The following is a 22,519-nucleotide window of genomic DNA, read 5'->3' as shown; positions in this document are numbered from 1 at the left end:
TAGCTGGACATATCACAAGTACATTATTTGCAGGGATGTCCTAAGAAACCCGAGAAATCTCCATGGATGCCTTTTATCACGCATCCAGCTACATCTAATTGTCTGGACATGTCCCCACTGCTCTCTAACAACACAGAAATGACCATGTTGGTGGGTGGCTGTGCAGCTTCCAACATAGGTTTTGGGAGCTATCATCAGGAGATATAGCTGATTCTAATACAAAATCTTGGCTAATGCCATGTTTGGATTTTTGTTTAAATCATGTAACTGTTGGATATAATAGTATACAATCGGCTTTCCACATTTGTCGATTTATGTTTTTGTAGATTTGCTTACTTGTTGATTTCATGAGTATGGTCTCTCTAGAAATCTCTAGATGCTTCAGCACAAATCTGTGGTCAACTTCCAGAGGAAATTGTCCACAGGACTACACTGGAGGCCCTAGAGAGGTGTTCCCTCAGGTTAAAAATAGCAGGTTTTTATTTACGATGTTCTCATTTGGGGGGGGGGGGGGGTCCTGCATCCTTAACTCCAGTAAATGTGGAGGGGCTACTGTATTATAAGGTACATTATATTATTTTGTGGGAACATTAGAATGCATCTTACATTGTATTCTTAATTTCCTGTCCCAAGTATACAGCATCTGAAATACATTTGAAATGTATGATCCTAGTCATCAAACCACAGTCAAACTTCCAAACTCTTTTATTAAGGTCAGAAGACTTGTCTTGCTTCTACAAGGATTCTGGTGTGTAACCCAGAACTGGAATAAAACCTTGTCTCTTTTTATTTCAGAGGGAAGGCTGGTTCCTTTCTTTCAAGATGAAGATAACCAGCAACAGTTGTTAACAGGACTGGTGCGTGTCAGCAGTGCTGCCTTCTGTACTTAGTGGCACAAATACCTTAAGAAGCATTATGAGGAAATATAAACACTGTTACTGTAAATGTAACCCCCTTCCACACAGCTGAATAAAATCCCACATTATCTGCTTTGAACTGACTGGAATATATGGCAGTGTTGACTCATATAACCCAATTCAAAGCAGATATTGTGGGGTTTTCTGCTTTGATATGGCTGTGTGGAAGGGCCCTTCGCTTCTTTGTGATTTGTTCCCTTTCATTGGTCAAATGACTGGGCAGAATTACTCTTAATTTGATACTGGTTTGTCATCAGCAGTTAGATCATTTTCTGACTCTCTTGATATGATCATGACACTTGACCATCTGCTTCACAGCTGAGAAATATCCACCGATCTTCCTCTCTCTGGAAATCTTTGAGAGACACTCAGTATGGAGGGCTCCATGGCCTGATTAACACTTCTTTGTAATTAATATTTCTATAATGCACTGGCAATTTCCCCATTTGTGATATCAGACTCCCTTTTCTCCACTTACTATTGTCAGCGTATAGTAGCTGATTTCTTCCCTGATTTCTAGCGCTTCTTGTGAAAAGCAAATTAACTCAGTAATTTTCTTATTACAATATTTATATGAAGCAATATGTTGGTTATTGCATTTAAGTCTATTTGCAATTACTTATTTCTCCATGTTATGCTATATAAATTTGGTCCTGTCATAATAATTTAAATATAATAATAATAATAACATCATGTAAAACTGCTAATTGAATTATTGCCTCTTATCTTTCTATTTACTGATACCCTGGAACCAAATTAACACAGTTTGATTTTTTTTTTACAGATGGTTGCACAGTTGAAAGATCACCTTGCAAGGCACCTACAATATATTGGCACAAAGAATATGGAACAGATAGCTGTGGATTATGTTTCAAAATTGGTGGGTCATTTTAAAATTAAAAAAACATTGATGATTCTTTAGGAAAGATTTATCCCTCAAGTGTTTTGTGTGTGTTTGGATTTACATAGAACCTTGTCATCTTTGTAATTGGTGCTTAATTTTTTTTTTAAAAAAAAGGTTTCTGCTTTTCAAAGCAGAATTATTTTGAGTTCAACTTTCCAGGAAGTCATGCAATGCAACCCTGTGGCGTTAGTCTAAATGTTATCCCTGGCTCAGCATCTAAAGCCAGGTTCAATGTCTCAGGATTACTTCCCTTTTTTATGTTTCTAAGTTCTGCCTTGAGTCTCCATTCAAGAAAACATGGACCCTCAATTTGGACTGATGATGACAAATCTTCTGAGCCTCACTTCAAAACAGCAATTTTTATTTACATTGAGAAACGAGTATAACAGGGTGTTTGAAAAAGAACTCCCTAGTTTTAATGTGTTTTAACTTAAAACTAGGGAGTTCTTTTTCAAACACCCTGTATATTAAAAAGTGATAAATAGCATAGGGATATTTTTGAAGTTTTCAGTAAGTGTAAAACTATTAATCTCTTCTCACTATAAGGATGTGCTGTTAGAAATATATCATTTGGCTTTATGGCTAATTTAGAGATGTAGGGATCCCTTTTGTCACCAAGAGGCAGAAATTGGAACGTTGCATAATATCTTGTCCTAGCCAAGAGCAGTTTGGTAGTTTAGCTGGTTGTTTGTTGTTGCTATTGTGTGTCTTCAAGTTGTAACCCTAAGGCAAATGTATTATTGGGTTTTCTTAGAAAGCTTTGTTGGGAGGGGTTTTGCCCAAGGTCACCCAGTGGATTTCAGTTGCTGAGCAGAGATTCAAACCCTGGTCTCCAGAGTTCTAGTGCAACACCCAAACCACCACATTGGCTGTCCATAGCTGGTTGTAGTGGCAGCAAATAGCAATTGTGTATTTTGCAGTATGTACTTCAACCAGCAGGTGGCAGCAGATGAGCTCCTTTAGGTCCTTTTGGTCCTCTTAGTTCTGAACCAGTAGGAGTTTCTCAATCAGGTCCAAGTGGCAATAATGTAATGCAACACTTCCCCTCCTAGTAATGATCTGATCCAGCAGGAATTACAGCATATAATCTCTATGGCAAGTCTTAGTAATTTTCTATTTCCAGCATTAAGTACAAAGATAGTTCAACTTTTGCTGGCCCTGCATCAGATTAATTTCTTAAATTGTATTCCAAAGGAGAAGAAGCAGCTTCTAATCTCAAACTCTTTTCCTGACAACATTTGCTCTATTTATTCTAGTTCAAATCGACACCGCTTCCAGACTTTATATACAAAGCTTATCTGGTGAGAAGGTCCAGGTCTTTGAGGCACCCACTTGTTTCTTCACATATCCAAATGGTTAGAGTAAAACACACATTCAGCTCCATCCAGTGCTCCTGGATGGTCCTTCGCAGTTTGGATTTCTCCAAATAGTAGGCTTCCTACATGTGGTTGGGTTTGTTTTTTTCTATAGCAGGGGAAGGAAGCTGAGGCCTTTCAAAAGTAAATCCCACCTGCTGCAAAAGAACCCGTGATGAGGGATTATGGGGGCCTTGTAGTCCTAAAAGTGTTAGTAAGGACACAGCTGCACACTCCTTCTTGATAGCTTTGCAGTAACTCTGAATTGCAGATGAGCAAGAATTTTGTTTTCTTCTATTTTTGTATGAGAACTTTATGAAGTTCTCAGATTTCCTCATAAAACCAAAGAAGATTGAGATTAAAGGTTTCTGAAAATGGGCAAAAATGAGTTGACAGAATTGCTCACACAGGCAGAACATTTTTACTGTTTTCTACTTATGACTTGATCTAAAAAATGTCTCTGTGTTCAACTATGTTAATGGTGCTGATCTTTGGTGGCATATTCTGACTTTTTAATAGCTACAAGGTAAGCAGGTGCAATACAGAAGAGTTGAGCCTACTGAATTTTGCTGGTATAGATAAATGGAGATTTTTCCCCCCTCTTTTTTATAAAATGAATTTACTAATTTGCAAATTTATTCTTAGGTTTGAGAGACAGAATAAGGAATTTAATAGAACTTAAATGTAGAAGAAGGAAAAACTGACAGACTTGCTCTTCCCTTTTGGGGGTCGATTTTATGGTTCAAGAGTAGATTGCAATTTTTAAACATGTATTTTGGTGTATAATAAATTACTTTCCTTTAATGGTGAGAATAGTGAGATTGGGAAAATATCTGAAGGAGGATGTTTCAGGGGGTGAGATGGCATATTTTCTGGCGTGGGGAACAATAAATGCACTTTGTTGGCCTACAAGCTCCATCATTCCTGGCTATTGGGATCATTTTCAGTGGCTGATAGCAGTTGGAAACCAGTGACTTAGATCCTAACAGCCATGAGGAAGAGGGAGTAGCCTAACCCATCTTTTCTATTGCCCTGTTGTGCCCCTGGAAAGCAGATCTAGGGGGCTATACATGGATGGGATGCAGCTAAAGGCAAGAGACCAGAGGAAATGTGGAGCATTACCTTGTGTAAAACTTGTTTTTCATTTGCTTTGGGGCCCCTGTCCCTATATTTCAAGGAAAAATAGACTCATAAAATTTTAAAAAGTACCACCACTCTGTACTCTGCTGTTGCAGTGTTACAGCTGTAGAATCTGCTTGATTGTAATGGTGATGATGGCATTTCTCTGGTTTGCTTTTGCGAAAGAGATAGTGAAGTAGAGTGCCTTCCATCTAAGAATCCACATATAGTATTCTCTTTTCTTTTTTAGCTGAGACTAATATGGCAGATAATGGAGAGTGTTTGGAAGAAGTATAATCTTCAGTCTCACACCTTTTCAATGTAAGCAATTATTTTTTATCAAGTAATTATCTGTTTGGTTGAAAATAATAAAAACAGAGCTGACAAAAAGTTATTGGTTTTTCCCTCTGCATTGGTGTAACTGTCCCACAATACAATGTGCCCCATATATTGTGAAGGTCTTTTGACCATGATGAAAATATTTAATGGGGTTTTTTTCTTGTAATGTAGACAAAATAGCTATCTACTGCTACATGCATTTAACATCTCCAACAATTCACATTCTGCGATTCAAACCAAATGACTTTTAATAACAGCTTTAATTTTTAGAAGGGAAACTATATTTCTAAAATTAAAATGACCATGACCAGAGGAATAGTGTAATGCACCAAAGAAAGCATGGAACATGTTTTTCTTGACCATAATTTCCTGCTCTTATAGCAGGCCACTTTTCAAACTGAGAGGATTTGTCAAAGCAACCAAATGTCAACATCACCCACCAGGCATGTCCAATGTGGAAACAATAGACATCTTCACCTATGTTATTTAACAATGTTATTATTTTAATTTTTCAGGGAACCTGTTCACACAGATGTGACCAAAGTGATTCAGAAATAGAAAGAATACATAGCAAAACATAATTATAACAGATAATTTAGTATCGGTTCACTTCAGTGCAAACATGTGCACTAAGGGGAGTTGGAATTCTTTTTTTCCATCATATTTTGGACATGCTTTGGGCCAATTTATGACCAAGAGAGGCCTTTTTTAAACTGGAAGTGAACTGAAATGGCCCAGGAAGGCTCCAAAACATGATGGGGAAAGAACCAGTTTGGATGTAATATTTCCAGTTTCATACGTTATGATGAATGCAGGAAATTCTGTTAAGCCCATAAACTCTTCCCTTAGCCCTCATCCCTATGAAGGCTGGTTCCAACAGGAAGATCCTGGTTTGTTTTATCAGACTTCCCCATTTTATACTAAACAGGATTATACAGGACAGGATTTCCACACAGAAACCAAACTGTAAGGGGATGAAGAGAATAGCAAGGATAGAAGTTTTGGCATTCATACCTAGAGTTGAGAGCTATCATTTATGAAGTTGGACTGTGAATCGTGATGAGAGCTTAAGATGGTTTGTGTACTACAATGTGGTTCTTATTGCTTCTCATACAGCAAAGGACAAGGGAATTCCCAAGAGGTTGCTGCGTTCCACATCATGTGTCGGATTCTACAGGCTACAAATGGGATGTGTATGCCTTTGCCACCTGGTAAGTCCTGGGAACATAGAACCAGTATGTCCAATGAAATTACCAGGAGCTAGAGTTGTGTGGTAGTTAAGAGTTTGATTGGGATTAAGAAGTTATGGATTCAATGCTTACTGGATGGCCTTGAGCCAATTTTTGTCTCTCATAGCCTAGTATTAAAATGTTGAGAAAAAGACCATGGATGTGGTCTTAATCTCCTTGGTGGAAGGGCAAAAATACAGTAAAATGCAATTGATGTAATTATCAAAATAATGAAAGAATTTAGACCCACAAAAAGAATGCTGTGAAAGTAGTAATTCAGCAAAGCTAACGTAGCTGTGTGTTCAATCCTAGCAACAGGAAATCATCAACACCTTAAGTGACGATAGATTGCAACTCTCCTGATACAAACCTTTGAAATGAGTTTGAAACGTCAAACTCATTTTTGAAGAAATACTCCTCTCACGAAAGCCTGATTTATTTTTGTTTTTCTTGTCCGCTCGACCACATATTAATTGTATTCTGAATAAATGATACATGGCTCAAAATACGGATTTTGAGGAAACCATGCATGCAAAGCCTGGTTGTCCTTGTGATGTTCCCTCCGTTGTTAGCAGCAGGAAGATTTCTAAGCAGAAATATTGGAAAAATGTCTCAGCGCTAACCTGTGTCCCATGTTGCTTCCTAATTTGCCAAAGCAAGAGGCTTGTGATTGGACCCAGTGGATTTGGCCTGGTTTTTAATCCAATTAAGAATGTTCTTGCCAGAGAACTTGGCTAATCATCTAGTCAGTTGTAAGACCATGATGAGTGGTTGCATAACCACATGCCGGGGGGAGAGGTTCAATTTTGTCTGACCAAAAACATTACTTTCTGAAACTTCATCATTGCTGCTTTGGGTGATGCTTGATTACAGATTAATATGCCACTAACCCTTTGTATTAGATGTGTTCTGTGGGGTTGTTTTTCGGCAACTTCTTTTGATGCAAAGAACAGTATTTTGTCCTAGTAATAACAGAACACTTTCATAGTGCTACCTTTTAGTTGAGTAGAATGATTCATTTTTGGTATCCATTTGGATTAAAGGCTGATGCATATAAAATTCTGATGCAAGTTTCCAATCCTCGGTTTAAGTGGAGAAACTTGGCTGGCCTTAATCATGTTCTGAAGATAAGTTAAATCACGTTAAAAACAGAAGTTAAAAACATACAACTGCATAGCCAAGACTGCAACTGCCTTTGCCCTGACTGATATGTGGCATGTATGTGTCTGTCCCAGGAGTCTCCTCCAACTGAGGACAGTCTTGAACCTGATAATATTTGGCACTAATTTTAATGGTTTCTTCCCATATCTCCAACAACCCAAACAAGATACATGCTGGCAGGAAGAAACAAATAAGAGTTATTACAAAAATATAATAACATATAGTAACATGGTTTTTTTGTTCCTGGGTTATAAATGTCATTTCCTAATTGGTTCTATTATAAAAACATGGAAAAAGGCTAGCATTACTGGGAGTTGTAGGCCAAAATGCCTTGGGACCCACAGATTGAAAACCATTGGATTAGAGGCATCTCTGGGCTGGGAAGCACTCCTCCTGAGCAAGGCTGATGGAAACTCGATTCCCAAGGATTACGTAGTGCTGTACCAAATTTTCAGTATTTCAGTGACTCTAAACAAGGATTAACAGATTTGGGCTGGATTTGCTTCCAAACCCGTAATACAGTGGTCTCCAACCTTTGGACCTCCAGGTGTTTTGGATTTCAACTCCCAGAAATCCCAGCCAGTTTACCAGCTGTTAGGACCTGTGGGAACTGAAGTCCAAAACACATGGAGGCCCAAAGTTTGGGAACTACTGCCTTAATGGGATGCAGCAATGTGCAGCTGAAAGCAAAACTGGCAATAACTTCTTTCTGTTTCAGGCTATTCAGGCTGATTTTTGCCAGGGATTATGATAATAATAATAATAATAATAATAATAACAACAACAACAACAACAACTTTATTTTTGTATCCCGCCTCCATCTCCCCAAGGGGACTCATAGCGGCTTACATGGAGACGAGCCCAATCAACATAATAAAATAAACACATACATCATATATTAAAACAGGATAAAACAACCAACAGTTTAAAACAATATAAAATTATAAAAGCATAAAAACAATTTCAAACCAATTGTCAGTAAACTTGTAATGAGGTCCATTCCTAGACATGGATGGGCGGACTGGTGCAACTCATTTTAAATTAGGGGTGATGAATAAAGTGCATGGGTCAGATGAGTAGGGGTGGGCAAAATAAGATAGGGAGAAATAAACTTAGGATAGAGAAGAACAGTAAAATGCCAGGACAGAGTTCTAATAGGCCTTCCAACACCACCCTCTCAAATTTCAGGATGGAAATTGGTTTCAAAATTACTACTCATCATTCATGCAGGCCTCCCATTTTGCTGGGAAGAGATTATTCTCCAGTTAAGGACAGTATTGAATTTCCTTGATTTAGGCTCGTTTTTTACAGTGGTCTACAATCTTTTTAACTATTCAGGGTGTTTGAATGTAAATATACAAAGTTTTGACATACATTTTTTTTTTCAATTTGATTCTGTAGTGTTGTGAAAGCAAAAGGTAAGGTATCACTTTGGTTTGCAAAGATGTATTTATGTGAGGTAATGGAGTAGTGTAATGTCATATTCTGACATGCTTCTCATAAATGCATATGGAATTCCCAGCATCCCGAAGAGTAACCATTTTCTGTTGAGAATAATATGTTCAGTTAGAGGTGTCATTACTTGTTGTCAAGGTTTTGCTACATTTTGTTACCTTTCACATTATCATATTTTTGTCTCTCTCTGTCTTGAATGCAGGATTTCACACTTTGCTCATGGGGCTGGGAGTGCGCTGCCTCCCTCTGCACACATTCTTGCATTACATTGACCATGGAGTGCTACATTTAACTGAGATGAATGCCATAAAGCTTTTGAAAGGTAAGATGGATTTTGCGCATTACTGCTTATTGGGTTGTTGTATGTTTTCCGGGCTGTATGGCCATGTTCTAGAAGTATTCTCTCCTGACGTTTCGCTCACATCTATGGCAGGCATCCTCAGAGGTTGTGAGGTATGGAGAAACTAAGCAACTTATTAACTGGCAGCAGCTCTGAATGAGATACTATCTAAGTAGCAGTTGTACTTTGGAAATCAATATCCACTGGCTCCATTCTCCCTCTATGGTTTTGAGCCTGAAAGACCAACTGCATGTTGTCCTTGGCCCATTCCACACTGCTCTATATCTCAGGTTCTGATCCCAGGTTATCTTCTTATCCCAGATTATCTGGCAGTGGAGATTCATATAACCCAGTTTAAAGCAGATTATCTGGGATCAGATCCTGGGATATAGGGCAGTGCAGAAGGGACCTTAGTAGTAAGCAAGCACAATCTGTGATGTCTACTGTCATTTCTGATTATAGGGCACCCATTGAGATATAGCTTCTGATTTTCTAGCATTGTGGAGTTTATGCTAGCAGGAGAAAGCCTTAACTCAAATCTTTAACCAGAATGCTTTTTGATTATAGGTTATATTCTTTAAAGTGAATAAATGTCCACATATTTCACAAATCTTGTAGAACAACCATTCTATTTCTGTTTATCCTATTAAAATAACATGCATCATGAAACATATACTGTTTTTCATAAATAGCTAGCTAACTGAATGTATAAAAATAGAGATAGAACGGGGAGGGGAGCTATGTATTAAGTTGATTTTATTTTGTTAGTGATAGAATCTAGATTTAAAATAATATAAATTGAATGATTTAATACAGGTTGAAGATCCCTTATTCAGATATCAGAAATATGAAATGCTTCAAAATTCAGCAATATGAGTGCCTCAAATGATGTCACTTTTGCTTTCTGATGGTTCAGTATATACAAACTTTGTTTCATGCACATGATTGTTGTGCTTAAAATTAACCTCAGGCTGTGTGTATAAAATGTATATGAAACATAAATCAAATTTGTCTCATCTGACAATATGCAAATATTCAAAAATGGCTAAAAATCCAAAATCTGGTCAGAACTGTTCTTATTACTCAATTACAATGCTACGTTGAACCTCATGGTTTTTGTTGTTGTTGTTGGCACTACTACAAGTACACACTGCTGTTTTCATTGCTGCTGGTTTTATCAAATTTTGGTACTTTAGCTACAATAGTTTGATATGGTCTTGTTCAGGTCCATGGAGGTGACACCATGAGTTTACAATACTAGGTGAGATCAGCAGAAATAATAGGGAAGAAATAAGGATAGTCTCCCATACCATACAAAAAAAGAACAACTTTTTAATTCAAAAGTGACAATATGCATGTATAAAAAGAAACAACTGCATCTGATAATCTGTATGTAAAACAAAATTATGAAGAAATAACATGCAACCAAAGCTGAATATATATTCTTTAAAATGTTTTTATTAAATCAGTGAAATTTTGCTAAATTTTGAATGCCCTGTCAATATTCTCAGCCATTTCCTCATCTTCACATTTCAATAATTCTGATGTTAATTTTATTATCACTTTTCTTGTATTTTTTCTGCTTTTTTCTTGCATATTTCTAAATCTAAGCTGGAATTCCATTTCTCTTTGTTCAAATTGTTCTTGTTTCCTCTCAATTTTTTTTTATTTCCAGTTCCTCTGCTATATTTTGTATCTTCCCTTGTGCTTTTTCCATCTTTTGTCTATCTTGTTTTAGCTCTTTTATTTCTTGCTGCAGGGCGTTCACTTCTTTGTTTATAGATCCTATATCTTCTTTAATCTCTTTTTTCATTGTATTTAATTCTTCTGAGATTTCTTTTTTATGCTCCTCATTTGGTCTTGTAAAAGTTTTTGATATGTGTCTTGTTTTTCTGCTATCTTTTGGAATTCTTTCATGATGTTTTCATAGATATTTCTTCCGGATTGGAGTTCTTTTTAGGGTATAATTTCTTTTCTTCTTGCTTTGCTTTGGCAGTTGCCATTGTTCTCAGGATATTCAAAATTATCTTTACATCTCCAGTTTTTCAGTTACCTATGTTCAGTCTACCCCTCTGTCCCTTATCCTTCTCTTTCCCAATGTCCGTCTTTTATTAATCTAGATATCCTCCTTAATTTATGAATCTTCAGTCCCTCTGTCCTCTTTCAATCCTCTTTTAATCAACTATCTTCCTTCTTTTCTATTCTTTTTTCCTGTGTTTCGTATCTCTATATGTCTTCGATTTCGCTTCCTGCTACTGTCCCTTTACTCTGCTCATTGTCACTTATTTCTTTTCCTTCCACTGACAATCCACTATCATTTCTTGTAAGTTCTTTTATTTGTGTTTCTTGTAATCTCTATCTATTTTCCTCTTTATCTTTCTTTCCTTTCTTTCTTTCTTTTCCTTCTGTCCTCTTGCATTTGTCCTTCATAAATGCATATTCTACCCTTTTCTTCGCTGTATAGTCTCCTTTCCTTTCTATCATGTTGTTTCCTTGATCTCACGTTATTTCTAGTCTTGCATTGCTTGACTCTTGATTCTTTCTGTAAGTTCTCGTGTTGTTTTCTCCTCTCGTGGTATTTTTCCTGGAGCTGGCCACTTCCTGTCTTCCTTCTTCATCTCTTCCTTTCTATCGTTCCCTTTATAGCCTCTCTATTGTTGTGGGGTGTCCTTCGGCCTATCTTTCCTTCTCCTTCTCTATCATCTGTGTTATGGGGAAGGAGAGTTCATAGACAAAACAACCCAGGATGAATATATTGAAGTCTGCACAAGGGAAGCAGAATGTGCAATGTTTCCTAAGCAAATGGCAGTGGTAGTAAATGAAGTTGAGAGAGGATATTAAGCAATCTATGTGCAGTCAGTGTCCTTTTTTATGTACTTGAATTTTTTTTATAGAACTGGACGACACTGTAAAGAATGAAAAACTCAAGTTGAGCATCCTCACAAGGCTTCCAGAGGTAACTCCCATTTTCGTGGTGAAATACGTGTCTTGGATCTCTGCAAATTGATTTATTTTTACTGCTATGGACAGAGTGAGCCAAAGTAATTCACTCCCCCCGACGCAGGCAAACCTTGGAAATGAGCTTATGAGGGATAAAAGATTGGAAAGATATTGGAGCCATGAACCAATTACTCCCCTTAACAGTGAAACTGTGTCTGGCGCTATAATGTTGCTTGAGGATGGAGTGGGGAGTCTCTTCCATCTACACTTTTGCTCCAAGCAACATTTTTTATATTTATTTATTTAATTATTTCTTTAAATGTTTTTAATGTATTTTTATTTATACATTAAAAGCCTGCTCTGCTGCTCTGCTTGGCTTTTGTACGTGGAAAGGAAGGAATGCCAGATAGTCCAATGTATCAATGAGCAAAGTGCCTTGTAGCTGTCCAGGATAAGATATATCTCCAGGCTCCCTGTCTTGCAGTTAGAATGTATCTAGACTGTAGAATTAATGCAGTTTGACATCACTTTAACTGCCTTTTTAAGAACCATGGATGCCTGGAATTTGTAGTTTGGTGTAACACCAGCACTTGTTGGCAGAGAAGGCTAAAACTATAACTCCTAGAATTGCATAGCATTGAGACATGGCAGATTAAACCCATGCTGAACTGCTGCATTTCTACATTGTAGATACACCCCTAGAGTATGTTTGGGGTCATGGAAAACTGCAGATGGAGAACTTCAGATCACATCAGCTTTTATGTAGTATAGTAGGTAACGAGAAATCCTGGGAGTTTGAGTTCTGCAATGTCTAGAAAGCCACACTTTGCTCCATCTGGTCTAGGCAGGTTGTTTTGAATAAATGCTTCTACCCTGCCTTTCTTGCTCAGTGCAGATCATAAAAGAATGAATTTTTTCAAAGATATAAAAAATCCAAACTATTAAGAGTGAAAATTGTCCAATTAACCATGATATTTTGATGATGCTTTTAATATTTTTGAAACATTAATGGTTTATGTTTTGAGAAGGCTGTCAGGATATTTGTACAATTTGGGAGATGATAGCATCATTGGGTTGATCCCTGAGCACCAGCAACAAGTAGAGCTGCTTTTAAAAGCTGCTTAGCATTTATTTCCCAAGAATTTGTACTTCCTCCCACAGACAGTAAAAAACCCTATACTCTTTCCTAATTGTGAAGTGAAACTGAACTTCACATGCTTCCTGTTGAACTCTCAAAGACTAAACAAAATATTATCAGTAAGGAAGCTGCTGGCTCAGATTTATACCCTTTTGGATTGGCTGCAAATAGTATTATTTATCTAATATTCCCTATGCAGTGCCCCCCCCCCCCCCCCCCAGTTTTGCATTCATGGATTCTACCATCAATGGCCTGGAAATATGTTTTTTAAATTTCCAAAAGCAAACCTTGATTTTGCCATTTTACTATGTCAGTGGGATTTGAGCATCTACAGATTTTGGTATTTACAGGGTCCTGAATCGAACCTCAGCAAGTACAAAGGGTTCACCATACAGCTGTTTTCAGATGACAGTAATATCAACTATTCTGGGTAATGTTTGTGATTCAGGGTATCTGTATAACTAAAACCTGGAAGTGAGATTATCAGCTGCACAACAGCTACTGTATTATCAAAGTAGTTTGTGAATCTGTGAAGAATAACTAATCAAAAAGTAGGCATATCTGCCTAATGCTTTGTACCAGTTTTGCAAGAATGCATATATGTAAATATTAAGCATACACCTGTAAGTTGTAGAATTTAATTTTCTTGGAGTCAGCTGCGTATTGCAAACGTGTCCATAGAATTATTGCTTTAATGACAGGAGCACTAGCTATGACACTAGGAAGAAAGCCTGATGTTTTCAAGAGAATGTAAGAGAGAACCAGTTTGGTATAATGGGTATTGGACTAGGACCGTGGAAACCATGGTTTGAATCCCCGTCTGTCCAGGGGAACCCACTGGGCGACTTTGGACATGTCACATGTTCTTGGCCTCAGAAGAAGGCAAAGATAAACCTCCTTCGAACAAACTTCACAAAAAAGCCCATTAAGGTAACCTTAGGGTTACCATAGATCAGAACAACAATATGAAGCAGATAGAGCTCAATGTCCCTTCTGCACATTAATCTCTCTGCAAAGAGATGAATGAGACATTCTTCTGCTATTGCTAAGGGCTAGTCCAATTTGATCTCTTTCTTGGACATTTCTGTTTCATTCATATAAACTACACACAGATCAAATGGTAAGCACTGTACAATCATCAGCGCTATTCAAAGTTGTGGTCCATGAATTAGTGCTGGTTTACATGCTGTTGGCTGCTGCTCCTCAGCAACTTTCCAAGAAAGCAAGCAAGCAAGCAAGCATTGTAGTCAATGGGTGCAAATACAGTGTAGGTTCCTGGCCCCTTGGGGGGGGAAAAGTGTGCTGGTCTCCCACACCAGAGAGCGTAAGAAAAACTATTCAACATGACCCTGTGAAACCTGGTTCTGCAGCTCCCTTTTTTCTCTATAGGTTACTGTGTCTATTTCAAGAAACAAGCTGAACTTTCGGACAGAGAAGGGTTCTTTATTTGGCGGCACCGAAAAACAAAGCTGGCTCTGTCTTGCTACGTTTTGTTGAAGGGAATCAACTCAGTGGTCTCTCTACCAGGGCTGTAGTACTGCATCTTAAGTCTTCTAATCCTTAGAATCAGAATTCTTCAGTTGAATATTATTTATTTTACTACTTTCACTGCATATAGTTCATTCAGAAAATAAATTCTACATGTTTATTCAGAAGCTTTTTTTAAAAACGCTTATTTTCTGCTGCATTGGCTGTCTGTTTTGAAATTCTGGACACTAACTGAAGATTTCAGGAGTCTAAAAGAAGTTGTCAGCTTAGATAATTGCTACATTTTTTTGCTGCATCAGGAAAAGAGCTTCATCTACCATTACACATGCACCCTATATTTGAGACAGTTCTGATATCAGTTCTGTGTTTGATATACATATTTGAATATTTGAATGTGTTATTTGTCATCCAGGAAATTGGTCACAAAATTTGTCACATATGGAGCCATCCTGCAAGATCTAATGCCGTTGCCAGGAACTATGTTAAGTTCTTGCTTGAGAAATGCAGAAATAAACAGGTAAGAGTTTGAATATAATCACATCTTGACAGTAAAGGATAGGCAGCTATCCTTGTGATTCCTGGCCCCATGGAAATCTTTACATGTCAATTTATTTGAATGGCAGTGGAGCATCAAAATCATAAATATCAAACAGTAGCATAGGAGAAGAAGAAGAGGCCAGGTACTTTGTGGATTGAAAATTATTATTATTATTATTGACACAACGGCATAATATAACACAGTGAACAAGATAGATATGCTGGATTTCGTGTCACAAAATCACAAGTCAAACAACTTCCCAAGCGTTGAGGACTGTGTGATGTATTTTCGGATGATGCGCGCAGATCCAAGTAAGGTGGCCTTTTGCAGTTGACAGATGGTAATTTTGTTATTATTATTATTATTACCAATACCTGAATCTAAATGTCATTTTCCTTTACAGCAGAGAATGCTAGTGGTGGATGGGCTGTCAGCTCGAATTGAGTTTCTTCCACTCAACTATTTGATCAATATATTAGCAGAGGTGGAGTGCCAAGGTATTCCTGCAGTCTCTAGTGTTATTCTTTATTAGCTTAAAAACACATCTCATCCTATTATTGCCGTATTTACTTGGTTTTATCGAAAGCCTAATTGCAACAAAGGGCAAAATGACTGTCATTTTAACATTTGTTTGATGTTTTTTAGAAGTGTTACAAAATGCATCAGTATCTACTATGCTTTGCACATTATTGTACAAATGGTGCATGGTAACCACTCAAGTTCCTTCCATGTAACATTAATTACATATGAAACTTCCTATATCAGTATCAAAATGCCATTGTGTTTACTGCTGGGAGACGAAATTGTTTCATCTATGTTGGAAGTTTCCATCATGAGCCTTACTACAGAACATTGTTTTTCAATAGCTGTCTTGGCCTCCATACCTAACTAGGCTACTGGGAGTCTACTGCACCTGCTAATGGACTATCTTGTGTCATACTTTGAAGGGCATAAAATATGTAAAGAAAAGCTAGAAAGCATAAAGCTTTTAGCTGCAATGGCCTTTCATTGTTCCTTAGCTCAAGGAAGATGTCACCTTAGACAATGATGTTAGTTTTTTACATGTATGAATTATGGATAAAAACAACCAAATGTTGATATTATCAAAAGCAAACCATATAAACCTTATATTCTGTATGATCTTTCCTAGGATGGGCAGCATCTGTACAGCCAGAGAACATGAATGTAAAATTGGTTGAAGAGTTGGCACTGAAGCACACTACAATGCTCTTGGGTCTTTAGTATTGCTTACTGCAGATAAAATGGGCACCACATCAGATTTGCCATCTAACAATGCCAGGCAAGGTTAAGGGGAATACTTGTGTTTAGAATGCTGGTGGGAAGAATCTGTTGGGCAATGGAAGACATAACCTTGTTATACATTCACAATTGCTATGTGTTAACTACAGCTGTGTAATTGCGGGGTTACATAGGGGCCACGAAAAGCAGAATTCATTACATAGCAGTGTTGTTGTGGTGCTACATACTACACAGTGGTCATATAGGATTCTGGTGTGTGTCTTTGGGAGAAATGCCAAAACGTGAAGGTAGTGAATATTATTACTAACTTCTGTTGTGGATTTTCTAGTGCCCCCAAAACAATCATGCTCAGGTAGATACAACAAATTACCAAATTAGCATCAACTCCTAAATTACATTTCTGAACTCATAGGATGGAGTGAAGATGGAAAAAAACTTCCAACAATAGGGTAATAAAAACAGGCAGCTATTGTACAACAGGCAGGATGAAAAATCTCAGATGGTAAGTAATATATATTTGTGTAAATAATGGGAACAAATGTATGGTTTTGGATATTAATACTGTATTTAGAGTCTGTGTAAAGCAGGGGGACAAATGTGTCCCCGTTCATTTGGTAAACGCCCATTGGCTGTACTGTTTTGGGCTGATGGAGTTGCAGCCTCAACAATCTGGAGAAACTGATTTATTATATGTATTTTGTAATATATAATTGTTACATAAGGGAATTAATGTTCTGCTTTGGCATATTTATTTCAATATCACAACCCACTGGAAATTATTGTAAAAACACTATTAAATTGAATTGAGGGCAAAATATTCAGGTTTTGTCTTAATTCCTTCCATTGAAGACTTAAATCACAATCCGTGCTTACAGGAAAAGTGCTTATTAATTCTAGTTGTAAATTAGAAAGTCGAAGTAAAAAGCTGTTATTATTTTAAAAGTGATCATAGGTATTGCCTGTCTTCTCACCCATTCTTATGCAGCACTCGGCTGCCCTATTTTAGTTCCTAGCTGTGATTTGTAGCAACAATAGAAAAGAGGTTCTCCAGCAGAGATTGTATTTAGTTTCCTTTGTGCTGGCATCCTTATAGCACAACAGCCTGACTGCTTAGTGGAATACCAGCCTATGTTGGCATCCTGTTAGGGACATCCATGTGCATCTGAGGGGACAGAGCCAGGCCCCTTCTACACTGACATATAATCCAGATTATCAGAGCAGATGATCCACTTTATCTACTTTGAACTGTATTTTTCGAGTCTACACTGCCATGTAATCCAATTCAAAGCAGATAATCTGGATTTTATATGGCAGTGTAGAAGGGGCCCCAGATATTTCTGGAAATAGTAGGGAAGTGGCTATCAGAGGTTTTCAGTAAGTCTGGGATGATGGTAAATGGCTCAACCTAGCACAAGTCAGGACACAGACCTACAATACTATGTTGATCTATAAAGCATTGCAGCTTATATATCAAGGCAAACATCTAGTGTGTTAGATTCAGATTGAGGGGTGTGCCTTTGTTGGTGGAAACAGACTTTATTGCCTGCCTAGGACTTTGAGAATGGCAATGCTGTCATGGGGATCTACTGAAGGGGCTATAGTGTGTTATAGGATCATATCCGCCCCCCGGAAAAAAAGTGGGGAGATGGACCATCTGTAAGAATCTACGATGGAATTTGTGGAATTCCAATGTAAACAGAATGAATGGCCAGTTCAGTATTTGTATAGGGATGTGGAGGGATTTCTTGTTCGGTGGGGTATGAATTCCCTTATCTGTATCACACAGATACCAAAACTTTCACCTGCCACTAAAGAGGGAGAATTCAAACACCAATTTCAAAGAAATATCATGACTCTATTTTACTTCAGAGTTCTCTTTATTTATGCAATGAAAAGGTTTTATATGATGTGGTCATGAGCTACTAGATTTTTGATGTTAACAAATGACTGTATAATGTAAAGAAGATAAAACCATATGCTATCTGGAGTATTGTAAATTGTCCAGCGTTTCAAAATACTCTGTGAAATTTTTGGATCCAAAATTCATATAGTTTAACCATATGTTGCCAATGGCTATCTAGGTGTATTTTAATATTTGTAATTATTCATACCAGGGATTATTTTACATTCTTCCCTGAGAATAATTATTTGAAAAAAAATGCAATCCCCACCCCACTTCAAACATTTATCAATACATCAATATTTTACTATGCTGCTCATTGCTGAAGAGATGGGGCATTCTGTGGTGAAAAGGCTTGCTTTATCTACGATACCATAAAGTTGTAGATCCAGATGCAGTAAAATATAGAGCACTTTTATCATAGATACTGAAAATACAGTTGCTTTAACTTTAAATTTCAATTGGCTTTACAACTGGCTTTCTAAAATGCCTCATGTTTGCACTCGGCTCAGCTGGTTTGAATGGAGCTAGTGCTCCATACGGCCGTGGCAGAGGGAGAACATTTTCTTCATCTGGGATGTAGGCATTGGGGCGCTGCTCAGCTGTGGTGTAGATGCTAGTTACTAAGGCATACTGTTCCTCTTCAGCAGCATGCTGTAGGAAACAGAATAAATAATTTGTTACATGCAAATTGACAATTAAACTTGTTCTTAGAAAGATCAATGGAACATTTATGTCTACACTCCGCAGCTAGGATTAAAGGGAGGGTGTATTGAGTTATCATCGCCAATGGCATAGAATGAAAGAGATGCACCAGGTTGTTCCTGAAGCTGATCTTTTTGGTGCTAATCTGATAGGGGAGAAAATTTACTGATGGGTTAGGTCAGAATGGGCATGCTGAAAACCAGTGTTCTGCTCTTGGGATTATCTATTGGCTACATAGACTTTGAGGAGGAGGAGAAGGAGGATACTTGGCCACGGTGGTCCATGCTCTGGTTACATCCTGCCCTGAGTCCCCCCGGGTGAGAAGGGCGGGGTATAAATAGTGGAAATAAATAGGGGTAGAGGAAATGGAAATCCAGCTCTGGTTATGAAAAGCGGTTGTTTTTAAAACAATGCAGGAAACCCTAAAACCTATTTAAAAGGGAATTGCTTTTTATACAGTATTCGAAGAAAAGCAATCCACCTCCTTCCTCCCAAGTGGTAGTCTGGGGAATCTAGAGGGGCCAAGGCTTGCCAAAACAGCCTTAGGGGTTCCATCTGGCTGATATTTATTATTTATTTATTTATTTACATCATGATACCCTGCACTTGGTGAATTTCTAAGTTAAGCTCTATACTACAGTCTTGGCTGGGCACAAAAGTATTTTAGGTAGCAAACAAATAATCACTCCACAAGTCATTTCTCAGTTCTTTTCAGTTGTCAGCTTTGACTGCATTTGATAGATTCTTCAATGCTTTGCCAATAAGAACAACAACAACAACATAGATGTAATATGCTCCCTCCTAGATGTTCCCATGACTAATCTGGATGACATGTTTTGAACTAAGTTTCAGAATTTGGTACAGCAGTAGCCCAATGTACAGTGTATTGCAAAATTTCCACCTTGAGGTGACCAGCGCAAGCACTACCCCGTATTATTGGGATGATAACAAGCATTAGATGTTATCAAAAATGATTTTTTTTCTTTAAAAAATACAGCAACCCTGCACTTTATCTTTTAATCTCTTACTAAAAGTAAATAGTATTTACTTGGCACAATGTCATGTGGCAAATTCCAGCCAATGATGCTATTATCCTACTGTAATTGCTGCTTACCTACCTCATGTGATTAGTAACATCTTTTTCCCTGATGGAGACACTGTTCACTCCTGCTCCAGTCCCTGGCAGAATGGGCCTCCCTTTCCTCATGCAACTGATGCCCAGCAAAGCAGGTTTGGGACAGAGTTGTGATCATGGCAATAGTGTGACAATCATGACTATTTGTTATCTTGAATATGAAACAGTTATTTAGATTTATTCATCCCTACTCATAGAATTATAGCATAACAGAGTTGGAAGAAATCACATGGGCCATCTAGTCCAACTCCCTGTCATGCAGGAAAAGCACAATCAAAGTATCACTGACAGATGGTCATGCAGCCTCTGTTTAAAAGTTTCCAATGAAGGAGCGTCCACCACACTCCAATAATTGTTTTGTATTTCTCACTTCTAATTAGTTATTATTATGACACTATTGCCACAATCATACCTCTCTATTGATCCCCAATCTACTTCATGGGGAGAAAGTGATCCAGCATGGATGAATGTTGCTTCTATCAGGTTTGAGGCAATTGGGCCAAGAGAGGTTACTCAGATATATTTATCTATTAAGCTAATACAGGACTCCAGCCATTATCCTTGTATCATTTGGTCGGATGACTACTACAGGTCTATGGTCTAAAGTGCTGCAATACCACCAAAGATCTGAAGGGCTGCTAGATATATGTCATTCTATCAAATGATATACATTTTACAAAAGAGCATTGGGCACCATCAAGACTTACCAAATGTCTTCATAAACCAGTTTTGAGCCAAGCCCAAAATGATCTTATGAACATGAAGAGGCCAACAGAAACTCACTTTTGCTTTGGCTTCAAGTGTTGCCTTATATATTTCTTCATTTCGCAGCAACTTTAACCACTCAGTTTCTACTTCCTTAGGAGGTGGAAGACCATTCTCTAGCCGGGAGGTGATAGTCATTAAAAATTGTTCTTTATCCCTCATTTCTTGTTGCAGTTTCATAGCAAGAGCTTGATTCATAGATAACTCTGCAACCAGTGCCATCATCTTTTGAGTCGTACTTTTTATTTTCTCTTGAAGTTCATTCATCTGGAATGAAAAGCAAAGCAGTGATACCAGGTTCCCTCACATGACTCTGGCACACATTATACATAATCCAAATGTTTGCCACAGTCATTGAGAACCATACAGCTAACTACATTAGAGGTACAGGATATATCATGGACTTTGAAAAGTACATTTTGCATTTCATATTTTGTTGGTTTACTTCCTACATTTAGCCATCTGCATTACATAAAAATGTAAAATAATCTAGGAAAAATAATGTTATGCTACATTTCTCCCAGTAGAAATAATTATCTGGATATGAGGACCTGAATCCTATTGGTAGTGCCTAATGTGATAGTTCAATTGAATACACTGTTGAATTTTGACTCAACATTTATGTAAATCCAATTTATTCAACTGGCCTACTATAGTGAAGAGACTAATGGATTCTCAACACAATTCAGGCCGAGCACTTCTTTGCATCTCTATTTATGTAGAACTGCAGTCATACCTTGACATATGAGTGTAATTTATTCTGTGACCAAGCTCGCAACTCAATTTGAAATGCCATTAATCCGTTCCAGCCCCTCAAAAACCACACCAATTTGTTTTGTCAAGATTAGGGATGTTGTAGTTGGGTCAGGGGACAATAATACTACTACTAGTGGAACTGCTAGCAGGAGGAAAAGAGCTAATGGTGAGCAGGTGTTTGATGAGGAGCAGCAAACAAAGCGGGTCCGGGAAATATTTATGGCTCCTTCTGAGGAAGAAACGTTTGAAGGGTTCTCTAGCGATGAGGAGTCAATGCTGGAAGAAGATGGGCTAACAGAGAGTAGAGGAACTAATAGGACAACTCGGGAGCAAGAGTCAGATAAGGAAAGGGAAAGGAAGAAGATCCGGGATTTACTCACTGCTCCCACGGAAGATGAGACATTTGAGGGTTTTTCTGGGAATAATGGGTCTGGGAGTGAGATGGAAAGTCCTGCAGATTGGACTCAAGCAAATGTGTATGCAGAGCCAGTTTCTGGGGGTGCATCAGGGGACTGGCAAACTATTGATACATCAGGGGCATGGGGAGATCTAAGTCTTGATCAAAGATGGAGGGACTGGAGGGTTGATGGGCGAGGTTCATGTATGGGATCAAGATCAGCTGTGGATAATGATGACAGGGCGGAGGCCTCATCATCGTGGGATAACGATGCGTAAGTTAAAAGTGGATTTGGAAGTAAAGACTCTTTGCAGAAGGCAAGGTGTCATTTTGGACATTGGGTTGTCGCTGCCTGTTCTTCTGTTGGGCTTGGGTCCTGGCTGTACAGCTTCGTGTTCCTGAATTTGGCTTGGTTCTTGACGACGGCATCGCTCGTTCCTGGTTTGGTGTTTCCTGGCTTCCCCTTGGTTCCTGAATTTGGCTTGGCTCCTGACGACGGCATCACTTCTCCCGGTTGGTATTCCTTGGTTCCTGAATTCGGCTTGGCTCCTGACGATAGCATCGCTTCTTCTGGGTGGTTTTCCTTCGGTTCCTGGACTTGGCTTGGCTTTTGACGGAGGCATCGCTACTCCCGGTTGGCTTTCCTTCGCTTCCTGAATTCGGCTTGGCTTTTGGTCA

General features: G+C 38.2%; 2 protein-coding genes across 5 annotated transcripts in view; one reads left to right on the top strand and one right to left on the bottom strand.

The window, feature by feature from the left end:
• gsap (gamma-secretase activating protein) overlaps positions 1-17,000 on the top strand; it is a 68,410-nt gene extending 51,410 nt beyond the window's left edge. For 2 of the 3 annotated variants that reach the window (XM_008111524.3, XM_008111523.3), the window contains 9 exons: positions 796-857; positions 1,702-1,797; positions 4,546-4,616; positions 5,751-5,845; positions 8,682-8,801; positions 11,714-11,775; positions 14,798-14,902; positions 15,327-15,420; positions 16,074-17,000. In XM_008111524.3, the coding sequence (XP_008109731.1) occupies positions 796-857; positions 1,702-1,797; positions 4,546-4,616; positions 5,751-5,845; positions 8,682-8,801; positions 11,714-11,775; positions 14,798-14,902; positions 15,327-15,420; positions 16,074-16,165 (797 nt within the window). In that variant the 3' untranslated portion in view covers positions 16,166-17,000. The other variant, XM_008111525.3, reaches the window with a different exon arrangement.
• A 1,041-nt stretch (positions 17,001-18,041) lies between these two features.
• The window catches only part of ccdc146 (coiled-coil domain containing 146), a 72,579-nt gene continuing 68,101 nt past the window's right edge, over positions 18,042-22,519 (bottom strand). For both annotated transcript variants that reach the window (XM_062983535.1, XM_062983536.1), the window contains 2 exons: positions 20,707-20,955; positions 18,042-18,737 (listed from right to left, as the gene is read on the bottom strand). In XM_062983535.1, coding sequence (XP_062839605.1) covers positions 18,534-18,737; positions 20,707-20,955 — 453 coding nt within the window. In that variant the 3' untranslated portion in view covers positions 18,042-18,533. The remainder of the gene's footprint in view (positions 18,738-20,706; positions 20,956-22,519) is intronic.

Source organism: Anolis carolinensis, chromosome 5, assembly GCF_035594765.1.
Source record: "Anolis carolinensis isolate JA03-04 chromosome 5, rAnoCar3.1.pri, whole genome shotgun sequence".
In the NCBI taxonomy this organism is placed as follows: Eukaryota; Metazoa; Chordata; class Lepidosauria; order Squamata; family Dactyloidae; genus Anolis; species Anolis carolinensis.
Note: the sequence above shows the minus strand (reverse complement) of the source record. Positions and strands in the feature narration are given on the sequence as shown.